This window comes from Esox lucius, chromosome 13, assembly GCF_011004845.1.
Source record: "Esox lucius isolate fEsoLuc1 chromosome 13, fEsoLuc1.pri, whole genome shotgun sequence".
Lineage (NCBI taxonomy): Eukaryota > Metazoa > Chordata > Actinopteri > Esociformes > Esocidae > Esox > Esox lucius.
Window position 1 is genome coordinate 9,953,474 of NC_047581.1, and position 14,512 is coordinate 9,967,985.

General features: G+C 42.9%; 1 protein-coding gene across 2 annotated transcripts in view; it reads left to right on the top strand.

The window, feature by feature from the left end:
• Positions 1-568: 568 nt before the first annotated feature.
• The window catches only part of npdc1b (neural proliferation, differentiation and control, 1b), a 32,336-nt gene continuing 18,392 nt past the window's right edge, over positions 569-14,512 (top strand). The window contains exon 1 of one of the 2 annotated variants that reach the window (XM_020052170.3): positions 569-984. In XM_020052170.3, the coding sequence (XP_019907729.2) occupies positions 876-984 (109 nt within the window). In that variant the 5' untranslated portion in view covers positions 569-875. The remainder of the gene's footprint in view (positions 985-14,512) is intronic. The other variant, XM_010892426.4, reaches the window with a different exon arrangement.

Genomic DNA, 14,512 nt, shown 5'->3' on the forward strand with positions numbered 1-14,512 from the left:
CTAAAGCCATTTCATGTATTTGATCTATTCCAGATCTAGCACACTTGGTAAATCTTGTCAGTTAACCATAAAGCCATTGATTGGTGAATCTGGTGTGCTTGTCCAGGACTACAACAAAATTGTGCATCCCTGAGGTGAGAGTTTTTTTGGGAAATGCCAAATATACAGACTTCTATAGATAGGCTACTATTGGATAGTTTTTTTGGACAAAATTAGAGTTAGTCAAAAAAATTATTAATGTCCAGAACTAGGCTTAATTTGTGTCCATGAAACCGGCATTAGGCCTATGAGTGTTGAAACACTCCTACAAACCCATACATTTTTAATGTAGATAATATTTCAAGAAGCATTGAAAACATTCACAGCCACATGGAATATTTTCTCTATTACTATTTCAGCATTCTTTAGTGATCACCGGTGTGGCCAAATAAAAATAAATACATTCGCAAAATTCTCCCACATCCGAAGTAGGAACTTGAGTGTTTCATGAAGTAGTCCCACACCCGTTGGCCTCCTTGCGGCTGTACGTACGGCAAAACTGATTAGGAGGCGTCGTGACGACATCGTCTACGTAACTCTCACTAGCACCGACAGCTCAGCAATAACAAGCATTTCTTCAAGCATCACCTAACGAGCGCTCCACTCAATGGGATTCTGCGCAAAACATAGAAGAGGAAAACGTTTTACAGTGCTAATTTAACGAATCATAGGCTATCAGAAACGGACCGCATTTCTACTCGACATTTTAACGAAATAGGCTATTTACAAATCTGAGCACATTTCTTGAGCTTCTTTCTGTAAGCGGATTGAGGAATGATCAACCCCAACTCCCCACCTCCAGCTCCGTTCTGTCATTTGTAGGAGCGCTTCGCAGCATGCTATTTCGGAGAAGAGGGGTCGATCACCGACCGAGGCCCGCAGCTACGCTTCTGAACCAGGTTGCAGTCTTTGCAACCTTTGTTGCAATGAGCACTTGCATGACAGGTAAGAACAGTTATTTCAATTTACTCCGTATTTTGCGCACATATTAAGTTAATGCTGGTGTGGATGATGTCATGAATGCTGACAATGTAAACATATTGCAGGTGATATCGCGTTTTTAAAAAGGTTACCGGCGTTAACATAAACTAAGATTACCAAGGGCAAAACAGTACATCAGACACTGGGGGTGACCAAGTATGCGGTGATTCTGGGGGCTCTCCCCCAGGGATTTTTTTCTCTCCAAAAATACTTTCCTGCAATTGGACATACTTTTATATACATTCCTTTTTGACCATTTTACTACAGATAAGAGTCAGACTAACAAACCTGAATATTCCCTACCATTGCCAGTTCTGATCTATTAATGCCATGCTTTTTAATGGATCCTCTGTAAAGATTAGCAAAGAAATGCAATAAAGATGTATTTGTGGTTTATTAGTTTGACCTCACGTCCTCATTTTTGGCAACCCAATAAATTATTTCCAACCAAATCTATTGTACTACTGATGATCTACTGATGAGATATATATGAATATGAATAAATGCATGCCAGTAATAAAGCACCTACAAACTTAAATGTCAGCATTGGGAGTTTGCTGAACATGAGTAGCGACTTTAGTCTGACAAGATTTCCAAATAGTTTGTTGCACTAATTACACTTAGTGTGCTATTCCCTATTAACCCTCTGATCACTTATTCCTCTGCCTCTGGTTCAGACCTATTCTGATCACTTAGTCCCCTGCCTCTGGTTCAGACCTATTCTGATCACTTAGTCCCCTGCCTCTGGTTCAGACCTATTCTGATCACTTATTCCCCTGCCTCTGGTTCAGACCTATTCTGATCACTTAGTCCCCTGCCTCTGGTTCAGACCTATTCTGATCACTTATTCCTCTGCCTCTGGTTCAGACCTATTCTGATCACTTAGTCCAATGCCTCTGGTTCAGACCTATTCTGATCACGTATTCCCCTGCCTCTGGTTCAGACCTATTCTGATCACGTATTCCTCTGCCTCTGGTTCAGACCTATTCTGATCACTTAGTCCCCTGCCTCTGGTTCAGACCTATTCTGATCACTTATTCCCCTGCCTCTGGTTCAGACCTATTCTGATCACTTATTCCCCTGCCTCTGGTTCAGACCTATTGTGATCACTTATTCCCCTGCCTCTGGTTCAGACCTATTCTGATCACTTATTCCCCTGCCTCTGGTTCAGACCTATTCTGATCACTTATTCCCCTGCCTCTGGTTCAGAGGCAAACTTAGTCCAATTCGCTGGTCAGACACAATGGAAATTCACTCAGCAGTTCAGATCTACATCAATTCATGGTTTACACGTACAATGTGACATTATGCCAAACGTCTCAAGCAACTTTCATTCACTGGCTGCAAAGTACACATTGTAAATAGATAAATTATGAGTGAAGAATAAATGGTAGCAAAAATAATCTATTATCCTGCTACTAGGGGGTTACAGCCCAACTAACTAGGATAAGGTAAAGAAGTATCTGCTTGTTGCACAGTGCTGCTGTGTAATGTTAGGCTAGTTATCAAAAAAATGCAAGTGCATATTTCCTACTCATTATCTTACAGATTAAGATAAGTAGCTCGCTAGCCTGCTGATATTTACCATCTACATTCCAAAAGTCAAGGTCTGCCGTGCATAGTCAAATTCACTTTCTTTGGATATGTTACTATTGGTAAAGTTTGAGGTATGAAATGGATTTATGATGAGAGATTTTTTCTGTAGATCTCAAGTGGAATGGATTTAGGACCTGGACTTGAAAGGCGAGCAGGAGAAGACAAGCACCAACACTTATACTGCATATTAACTCAAATTACATCATTACTATATTAATTAATGGGACCAATTTGCTTTCTACAAACATTGGGAGTGATGTCTCCCTTTGGGAATTATGCCTGTGCATAGAACCTTTATAAACTATCAAAATAATTTTTAAGATTATTAACCAGGTGGTTCAAATTCTGAACTACGCAATGCATCGTGTCTAGGAACAGAGCTTACCCGTGATATGTTGTCGATATATCACACCCCCTCGTGACATATTGATTTATTATAGACTATTTTTGAATTTAAAATGTGATCTTTCAGTGTATATTTCAATGCGAAAACACCTGTTCCCCTTGATATACAGTTTGTGGGAAGCTTATAGTGCACCGCTACACTGAGAGATTTGGGTGATTATTTCTGACTCCAAAATGGTAAATTTGATGCACGATTACCAAAAGGCCAGGCGGTTGAGAATGAACATATTGTATGTAGGAGGACCTTCTTGTGGCTACAACCCTGCGCTACATGACTAAAAATTACATTGCAAAGACACAATGTATATTGCACACACCCACACACCCACCAGAATTACATTTAGGGACCAGAAATAGTATTCCATGATTCCTTAATTCTTCCTTATCCTAACCCTATTCTTAACCTCAATAACCTAAAATATATGCTTAAACTAACCCCAATTCTAACACTAGCCTCAACTGTAAGTTCTATCCACATGTCTATGCCGGAAATAGCCTTTTTTGTCATGTAGACCAAATTATCAGGCTTTACTATCTTTGTGGGGACTGTATAGTAAAACTAAGATCTATCTATCTCTCTCTCTCTCTCACACACACACACACACACAGTCCTGGATTACTTACCTAGTGGGGATACAAAATGTTTCCCTAACATGAACCTAATCCTAACCTATGTCTAACCCTAATTGGAAGTTTCACCCTCAACTGAACCCCTAAGCCAGAAAATCTAGTTTTTCCTGGCAGGGATGTCCCCACATGGTCAGATCTTCTGCATTATTTACCTTCTGCAGTCTTTTGCTGACTTTTTGACCCCAGAAGGTAAGTAAAACGCCAACACACACCCTCAAATACTAGATTGTTTTGATGTCATGTATTGTCACTGTGAGGTATGTTATCTTAGGAAGCAGTGGTGAAATGGAAACTGGCTATCAGCTGGCAAGCTGTCTTGAAACACATTCCCCTTGTCAGAGAGAGAGTGTGCGTGTGTGTGTGCGCATGCGTGCGTGTGCATGTGTATTTCTGACTTAACTATGTAACTGGGGAGAAACATTTCCCCAAACTTTGGTTTAACTAGAAAAGTTGTCTAATAGGGACATTCTTCATGTCCCCATTTTGAAAAATTATTTATTTGGCTTAAGTGTTATGGTTAGTTTTAGGGCTTGTTGTATAGGGGACATGGATTTATGTTATTCTGGACACCACAAGGATAGAAAAACAAACATTTGAGTGTGTGTGACTCATTCAATGTGCCAGACAGAGACCACTACAGAGACTCGTCAACATGTGCTCTGAGCCCCCCCCAACACACACAGACACACATACACCCACACACCCCCACCCACACTAAACATAAACAACTCTTTCAGTGCTCTTGAGACTACTGTCTCCAGGATCCGTAGTGTTTTTAATTAACACACTTTATTGGAGTGCAGGCTAGTTATTTGTGCTTCTAACCACCATTAATATCTTTCAAACCTGTTTCCCTTGCCTTGGAGCAGGAGAGGTGCCACCATCTTTGATATGAAAACAATAGGCGTGTGCGTGTGTGCATGTGCCTGTGCACGTGTGTACACAGCATCCTGGCACCGGCCTTTGTTCTGCCGCCTTTTGAAGGGCAACATGAACCTGGATTTTCAGATGTGAGCTCTTAAGCACAGACGTCAGTGGCCCTGTTGGGGACTTCCCAAATCGCCCACCCGTTCCCTTCGTAGAACGCTGCGTTTTGATCGTAGGGCCCTGGATAGAAGCACTGCACTGTATGGGGAAGAGGATGCCTTTTTGGACCCAGCCTAGGTCTGTGCGGTAGAAGAGCCGGGCTGTGTGCGCTGCTGCTCTGAATGGCCGTGAGATGAGAGCAGGCTTCTGTGTTAAGGCTGTAAAGCTGAGATAACCTGATTAAGCCTGAGTGAAAGAGGAGAGCCCTGGAGCTGTAGAATATCGCGCTTCTGAAGGATATCTGATGGGTTGGCACTCATTTCCCTGCTCACAATGACACTAACCACATGGTACTCTAGAGTTACAGTAGTCCGCTCCTAAAGACGTGCTCCGCTTAAGGCACTCGTGTCGTAAACATGACCTAGGGCTACACATCCCTAAACGGAGACTATATTTGACGTGGAAGATTGTGTTTTCGAAGTGAAGCAGTTTTCTCTGCACACCAGTCTACCATACCATGATATTGTGCCAAGAAGAGGTCCCATTGTTAAAGTAATATTGTGGGCTTGTTGGTCCAGCCTTTTGGGATGAATAAAGCTCTGGCTTCGCACACTGTAGATGGGCAGCATAAAATATGGACAGACTGGAGGTTGGTTTCCCGGATGGATTCCCCTGGGTCTTTGTGCCTCCCATTCCAGACTGGCCAGACAGGCTGCATGAGTTGGCAGGTCAGCCAGCTATAGGTTTTCGTGTCATGAAATACTCCTGCGATTGTTCTAGAATAGATTCGGTTCTACACTGGGTTCGGGGTCTAATTCTACTACTTGTGTATCGTCCCATCTGTTATAAACTGAAGACCGTCCCTCTGTGTTCCTGTCATGAAATTAGGGAAACCGCAGAGCGCTTTTCCATTCTACGGTCTCTTATAGTTATGGCCCATGGCTCTATATTGCTAAGAATAATTAAACCCAGTCATGCATACATAATTAAGCCCAAACGTATTCATACCCATGCCCAATTGTGAGCCATAGTGAATTGTTATTTGACCAATAGGTTTCTGGAGAGGGAGGGGGAGGGAGGGAGGGAGAGAAGGATGCACCTGCCACCAATGATGAGTCACCTGCACTTTCCGTTGATCTGCTGGCCACAGATGAGCCTCAAAATAGAAATGGATGGTTTCTATTAGCTGTCCTAGACGTTTGAGAGCTTCTTCTGTACATTTCTGGACTCAGTCATTTTCCCCACCCCGGCCCGACAATTTTACAATCTTTTATCACCTTCTCCTCTCTCTCCTCCTTACCGCATGTGAAAGTAACATTGGTCCCGTACAGTCTGTTAATCCCTAATAAAGTGCTGCTTTCGACGAGAGTTGCCAAATGTAGTGTGCTACAAGGGGAATAGGGCGCGGCTTGGGAGAAGCTCGGGACACAATGAGTCATACTGCTGCTCAATACTCGAATGTAATTATTCTGTCACATTTCATCAAAATGCTCTCTGTTTGTTGAGTGGGTGGTTGAGGAAGGGCCATGTTTTGTTTGAGCCGCGTGTCTCTGCTAATATTGCCAATTTGAGGAAATTGCCTTAAATTGTCAATTTGACCTATGTCCAGTGGCTTACTAGATATGGGCAGCTATCTGTCCTATGAATCTCGTGGCTGTGGTTTTAAGTGTGCTGTGTAGACTTTTTCTTGGTGTGTTGTCAGTGAGTGAACCAAAGTGTAGACCCTTAAGTGTCCGCGTCCCCAGACTCCCTTGCTGAAGACGGCCGGGGCAAGATGAGCTCCTGAGAAGCCTATTGAATGTTCGAAATCTAATATTTCTGTGCGGCTGACATTTAATATTTCCACAGCAATAATATCAAGTTGTGAATCGTCTCTCCCCTGAGATGACCCACATGCGTCAAACCCAAACCCATCTGAACTAGAAAAGGTCATTGATTCCCCCCCCCCCCCTCCCCAACCTGTTGTTTCTCCCCGGCTGACTGACGGAGATTTCATTTTCAAATCATTCATTTCTCGACTCCCGTGAGTCACTGTGATCCTCTGCAAGTCTATGTAAGGACACCAACAGTCCACGTGGCACAGTGGCAATCTATGGACTGGTGTGATCAATTAGTCCATACGCGATGTGCATTTATTGTGTCCTTGTTTAGCAATCAAAATAAATGCTTTTCCGTCCACAGTTTTTAGGCAAATAAAGTGATGTTATAGGAACAGAACATGTCGGAAAAGCATTATATTTGTTGACTGCCGTTAGATGACCTGAGCTGTTACAGAAAGGATGATAAATCCACACTCTAATTACTACTAGTTCTTAGCTGTAAGTGACAATGTGTTCTCTGTCAACTTTCCTGGTAAAATGAGGGTAAAAGAAATGCATTAAGGAATGCTGGTGGAAATGCCTTTATGCGAAAACACTGTTAGAATTACATCATATCGTAGTATTAGTAAAGATGATGGTCAAGCTGTATTTAAGTAGTAAGGCACGAGGGGGCCGATATACCATGGCTAAGAGCTTCTCTTAAGCACGACGGAGTGCCTGGACACAGCATTTAGCCGCAGTATGTTGGCCATATACCACGAATCCCAGAGATGCCCTATTGCTGCTGTGAACTGCTAACCAACACAGTTATAACAATAAAAGTTGTGATGTCAAACCTGTGGTATATGATCAGGCATACCACGGTTTTCAGCAAATAAGCGTTCAGGATTCAAAACACAAGGTTCATAATTAGGCCCATGTTCTGTGGTCCTCCCACGATCACTTAGGGAAAGCATGCAGTCGATTAAGTTTACAGATGAAAAGCTACATATGAAGTAAGCTGGGATGAATTTATGAAGTTGCAGTGAAACTGCGTGGGGATGATCGTGATGCTTTTTTCCGGTGATTAATGAGGCCATATTCTGGTGTGTGTGGCTACAGTTTAATAAGGCTCTTTTTAGCCATATTCTCATCATGTAGCTTAGCCCGCAATGTCCTGTGTTTGCGAGCTGTTGGCCAGAGCGCAGGTGCTGAGATGAGATTTAGCCTCACTCCAGGAGATAGCATTGTATTATTTTCCAGACACTGAATGTTAGGTACTGTATTCCTGAAAAACACTTACCAGCCTTATGGTTTACCTATTGTTATGAAACCTTTTTCGAGGCATAGACATACATTATAAAGAGTTCACTAAATGGTGAAAAGTACACTCACCTAAAGGATTATTAGGAACACCATACTAATACTGTGTTTGACCCCATTTTGGCTTCAGAACTGCCTTAATTCTACGTGGCATTGATTCAACAAGGTGCTGAAAGCATTCTTTAGAAATGTTGGCCCATATTTATAGGATAGCATCTTGCAGTTGATGGAGATTTGTGGGATGCACATCCAGGGCACAAAGCTCCCGTTCCACCACATCCCAAAGATGCTCTATTGGGTTGAGATCTGGTGACTGTGGGGGCCATTTCAGTACAGTGAACTCATTGTCATGTTCAAGAAACCAATTTGAAATGATTCAAGCTTTGTGACATGGTGCATTATCCTGCTGGAAGTAGCCATCAGAGGATGGGTACATGTTGGTCATAAAGGGATGGACATGGTCAGAAACAATGCTCAGGTAGGCCGTGGCATTTAAACGATGCCCGATTGGCACTAAGGGGCCTAAAGTGTGCCAAGAAAACATCCCCCACACCATTACACCACCACCACCAGCCTGCACAGTGGTAACAAGGCATGGTCCGTTTCTCATTCTGTTTACGCCAAATTCTGACTCTACCACCTGAATGTCTCAACAGAAATCGAGACTCATCAGACCAGGCAACATTCTTCCAGTCTTCAACTGTCCAATTTTGGTGTAGCCTCTTTTTCCTATTTGTAGTGGAGATGAGTGGTACCCGGTGGGGTCTTCTGCTGTTGTAGCCCATCCGCCTCAAGGTTGTGCGTGTTGTGGCTTCACAAATGCTTTGCTGCATACCTCGGTTGTAACGAGTGGTTATTTCAGTCAAAGTTGCTCTTCTATCAGCTTGAATCAGTCGGCCCATTCTCCTCTGACCTCTAGCATCAACAAGGCATTTTCGCCCACAGGACTGCCGCATACAGGATGTTTTTCCCTTTTCACACCATTCTTTGTAAACCCTAGAAATGGTTGTGCGTGAAAATCCCAGTAACTGAGCAGATTGTGAAATACTCAGACCGGCCCGTCTGGCACCAACAAACATGCCACGCTCAAAATTGCTTAAATAACCTTTCTTTCCCATTCTGACATTCAGTTTGGAGTTCAGGAGATTGTCTTGAACTGGACCACACTCCTAAATGCATTGAAGCAACTGCCATGTGATTGGTTGATTGGATAATTGCATTAATGAGAAATTGAACAGGTGTTCCTAATAATCCTTTAGGTGAGTGTATATGCTGTTGTATTTTGTTCTTATTACAGTTTTGTTTATTCAGATTGTGCATAAAACATGTCCTTGTTATGATGACAAAAAATGGACCTGTATATATGATGATTGTGGATAAATATAGTGGTTATCGTATGTTTTTTTTTTTTTATTAAAAATGTTTAGTGAATCCTATTCATGCAGTACAGTTTAGGTTAATTAACGGTTTCTTTAATACACTAATATTCTTGTTTTAAATGATAAAAAGACTGATTCAAATAAAATGCATGCAAGTAATTCTCATTGATGTGTTGTGTGACAGTGGCTGTGAATAAGCTCTCTCTCTATTCCTGTGCCCGAGTGACAAAATTTGTAGAAATGGTCTCTTAATTTATTCATTTGCATGAGATTGCCTTCATAAGATATGAGCATTCCAGAAGGGTTTTTCTGCTGTCCTTATAAAATAAACCTTTGAAGTAACCTTGCTGGGTTCCGGTAGGTTTCTACATGAAACCAAAAATAGTTCTTCAAAGGGTTCTTCCACAGTGACAGCCAAAGACACCTTTTGGAACATATCCTTCCAAGAGTGTAGTTTCTTTGTTAAACCTAAAAAAAATGTAATAGTCACTTATATTATATTTTTAGAAAGTACACCGAGATGGGAGTAGGACATAGAGCATGACAGACTAGTATCATTAGTATCATGAGTTTATTCACTATTTTGTTGCATACCCACAAAGTGGGATTGTACTGATTACATTTCCCCACAAAACTTCCTTTTATGTTATTGAAAGAATAAAAAGGAATTGGCCCCCTCTGACTCAGTACATGTTAAAAACACCTTGGGCAGTCATTTCAGATGTTAGTGTGTTGGGGTAAGTCACTAAGTGTTTGCCTAGCACTAGGACCGCCAAATGCCTAGGGGAATTGGCATTTGAGATCTTAATTAAAATAAAACTGATATTTTGAAAACGACACTTCCTAAATAGGCATATACATTGTTTTGTTGTCATAAATTCACAAACTGAAAACTATGTAGAGACTATTTACCTTTTTCAGCCCACGACACTTAACGTAGGTACCCAGGCAGCCGCTAATGACACCCAGCCACTAATCACCCCTCACTGAACGCATGACGTCAATGAATGGATGAATGTGCAATACTCCCAGATGAATGATAGTCTTGGTTGAATTTGAATGAAGTTACAAATGAAATACAACATTTCCATGACCATTCAACAATTTAATTAGGATATCATTGAAACATACGAAAAGCTACTTGATAATTCGATATAAGCTACTTGATAATTCAACATATGTATCACACCTTATCGTTTTTCAATAGGAGATTCAGCTTCTTGTGTAGGTTAATTCATCAAATGTAAATCTAAAATGTAAATCTAAGTATTTTTTTAAGAAACGAAATACCAGACATTCTTTTCCAGTGGTCAACTGTCAATTCAACAAAGGTATTACATGTTACTATTTATCTTAGGAGAGAAAGATTTTTTTTGCATACATATCTTATCTCTCTCTTAATTGTTTCTGCTTATTTTACTGAAGATTAAGATTCTACAAATGTATTCCGCTAAATAATTATTGAGCCGACAGCCTTAATGCCTGACCCTCCACAAGACACTTGTGTAAGTTATTCATTGATCATCCTTTTACTCTGCTAATCGAATAAAAAATAAAATAATCGTTATTCATGTAAGTCACAGTGTGGTAAGCAAGGAGCCCAGGTGCTGGATGAAATGTGAAACAGGGCAGTTAGGCTGTCGTAGTTAGGATCTGGTGTATGTAATGATGGGAAGCATGGGGTGATGTGATGAGAAGCAGGTGTGCATAATGGTGGAGAGTCCCGGGTATTCCATAAATGCGGATCTCCTTTGATCGTCGCAAACTGGTGGATAATGTCTCTTATTTTACCTTGTACATCATCAAAGTGAGATCAAAATTAATGTTGTGTCATTTTCATTTTGTACATTCGTAAGGCCTAATAAACAAATGAAAAGACTATACTATACTATACCTGTGTACTTAGAAATAATCATTTTGATATTTTATGATTTTTTTTTTTCTTGTCTTTTTTTCCCTGTATGATAAGACCTTCAATGCAAACACAATCTTGTATTAACCATTTTAAAACTAAAATGCTTAGACTATTCTATATAGTTTGATGACGACAGAGTTGATGAACTGATGTTCTGGCTGGATGGTGATGCTGTGGAGGAGAATGTCCATGCTAATAGGGCCGATTCTATGCTAATGACGAGAAACGGTGTTGGGCTCTGGCTGATACTGTTGGTCTGAAATGCCTGGCGGTTCTAGTGCTAGCTGGGTGAGGAAATATTTGAATTTTTCTTTTAAAATGATTCCGGCTGTGTTAAGGTGTAAGGGTTCTAGGTGAGACAGCAATCATCTATTCTTGACCTTCAAGACTTTTTCCGCCCGAACTGTGTCCAGGGACATTGGCTGTCTTCTTGATAAGCAACACCAGTGTAGATGTCTTGTTATTGTCATGCTGGAATTGAATTCCTTCCCCAGTGTCTGGTGTAAAGCAGACCTTTCCAAGGCCTTTAAAACCAACACCTTCTGACCTTTCCCTTAGGCTCATCCTGTGCTCTTGTTTTCATCATGAAAAAAATCTGCAAAAACTGAAGAGGTTTTCATTTATTTAAGTCAGTTGGCAGATGCTCTTTTCCAGAGCGACTTGTCATGCAAGTTCAGACATTTTCTTACTGGCTGCCCATGGGACTCGAACCCACAACCCTGGCATTATACTCACCATGCTCTTACAAATTGAGCTACATGGGACCATGTCTAGCATATACCTTCTTTGGTGTAGCCACCACAGGTGATGGAATTTTCTGACGACTGTCGATCCCGTCTTGTGTTGTCACCCAGAAAACAAAGTGGTTGTGCCCATTTCATCGAAAACGTTTTGCTCCTAGCTGCCCACTGGCGGGTGGTCACAATGACGCTGTGCTCTATGCTTTGCAAGCAGTTCACTTGCTCATTTCACCAGGAAGAAAATGTCTTGATGTCAAGTCTGCGTATGGGCAAGTTGAGGTTTATAGTCTGAGTCTGGATTTAGAGTCTTTATCTTTCTGTCAAGGACCCTGGCAAAAGGCCGGACAAGGGAGCTGGTTGCCAGGGGCCTGTAACAACATAAACCCAGTAGAACTGACAGCCAGTTCAGTACAGAAGGCCAGGAAGTTAAAGTTGATAACAGGAGTTGATATCAAGGCCTACAAACTAAACTCATTATAGATTTTTTACGTAACGTCCCAGACGGTTCAAGAGTAGCCAAGGCTGAGGGAGAGGGAGAGGCTGAGGGAGAGGGAGCGGCTGAGGGAGAGGGAGCGGCTGAGGGAGAGGGAGAGGGAGAGGCTAAGGGAGAGGGAGAGGGAGAGGCTGAGGGAGAGGCTGAGGGAGAGGCTGAGGGAGAGGGAGAGGCTGAGGGAGAGGCTGAGGGAGAGGCTGAGGGAGAGGCTGAGGGAGAGGGAGAGGCTGAGGGAGAGGCTGAGGGAGAGGCTGAGGGAGAGGGAGAGGCTGAGGGAGAGGCTGAGGGAGAGGCTGAGGGAGAGGCTGAGGGAGAGGGAGAGGGAGCGGCTGAGGGAGAGGCTGAGGGAGAGGGAGTGCTAACTTGAGCATTCAGAAAGAGTTATTGAAGATAATATACCTCCGGGTGGTTTTGACATACAGCTTTAAGCAGTAGTGTGGGAGGGTGTAGTAGTGAGGGATGGTGTCGGAGGGCGTAGTAGTGAGGGATGGTAACGGAGGGCGTAGTAGTGAGGGATGGTGACGGAGGGCGTAGTAGTGAGGGATGGTGTCGGAGGGCGTAGTAGTGAGGGATGGTGTCGGAGGGCGTAGTAGTGAGGGATGGTGTCGGAGGGCGTAGTAGTGAGGGATGGTGTCGGAGGGCGTAGTAGTGAGGGATGGTAACGGAGGGCGTAGTAGTGAGGGATGGTAACGGAGGGCGTAGTAGTGAGGGATGGTGTCGGAGGGCGTAGTAGTGAGGGATGGTGTCGGAGGGCGTAGTAGTGAGGGATGGTGTCGGAGGGCGTAGTAGTGAGGGATGGTGTCGGAGGGCGTAGTAGTGAGGGATGGTGACGGAGGGCGTAGTAGTGAGGGATGGTGTCGGAGGGCGTAGTAGTGAGGGATGGTGTCGGAGGGCGTAGTAATGAGGGATGGTGTCGGAGGGCGTAGTAGTGAGGGATGGTGTCGGAGGTCGTAGTAGTGAGGGATGGTGTCGGAGGGCGTAGTAGTGAGGGATGGTGTCGGAGGGCGTAGTAGTAAGGAATGGTTCAAAGATACAAGCAAGAGAAATGAGGAGAGTGATTGAGAGGGAGAGGGAAAAACAATGTCCAATGCAATAAGCTGGTACTGCCTGCGCCTGCGGCACACCACATCAGCCGAACCGCCCAACATCTCTCTGACACGTCGACAGGTTTTTCGTTGAACGCTTTTCTGACTGGTTGGGGGCATGCAGTACACATGGAAGCACTGAATGCCTGGCCTTTCTATTTTTTCTAATTTGATAAGATCTGATGTCTGCTGACAGGCAGCTGTCCAGTCGGTATACCAACATTATCAGACAGTACACGGTTTCTTTATTTAAAACTTTGCTAGTGCAACATTTGGGCACTTTTTAAGTACAGATCTCTGCAGGTGACCGAGTTGCTGAGATGAGAGACTGCTAATGAGATGGTCGGTCTCGCTACTAAAACCAACGCCTTCAGAAAAAGAGACTGACCTGTCATGGTGGACAAAGTGTTAGTCAAAGTAACCCGCTATCTGTCGGAGATGGTGGACCAGCGAGCCAACGTGCTGAGAAACGAAGGGCCTTGCAAATGTCCTCACTAATGGAATGCACGGGTGTAGCCACATGGGGAACGGAGGACACTGAGGGACCTGGGGAAAAAGAAAGCGAGAAAGTCTTGGCAGGGTCCCTTTCACATTTCTTTGCTAGGTTGCTAGGCAACTGCTAATTTGGGGGAAATGACTTGTGTTCTGTGTAAACTGACTGTAAATTGACTGAAAGAAAGCAGGACCGACGGACAGAATGATAAAAACAAACAAGCTTTTGTTTCCATATTGCTTTGACTGTCCCCAAAGCATTTTTTCCAGTTTCAATTTTAGTCAATTACATTTGAATTTGTGAATTAATCGGAGGCTGCTCAAAATAATGATTGACGTTTTTCTTCTATTCCACATCTTCTGTAATTAAAATATAATTGGCTCTGCCAAGCAGTTCAAAGACATAAAAAACATTTGCATGAAAAAAGCAGACTGTCTTCATGACTCACTCTGGCTTGGGTTCAGTTGAAGAAAATACACTGTTGCATTTACTTACATCTTCTGTCACAGCAGCTATGCATACACTGCCAGAGGGACCAAATGGAACCTTATTTACTATGGAACATGGGTCAAAGGTGCACTCTACTGTATAGGGATGTTTTATTTGAT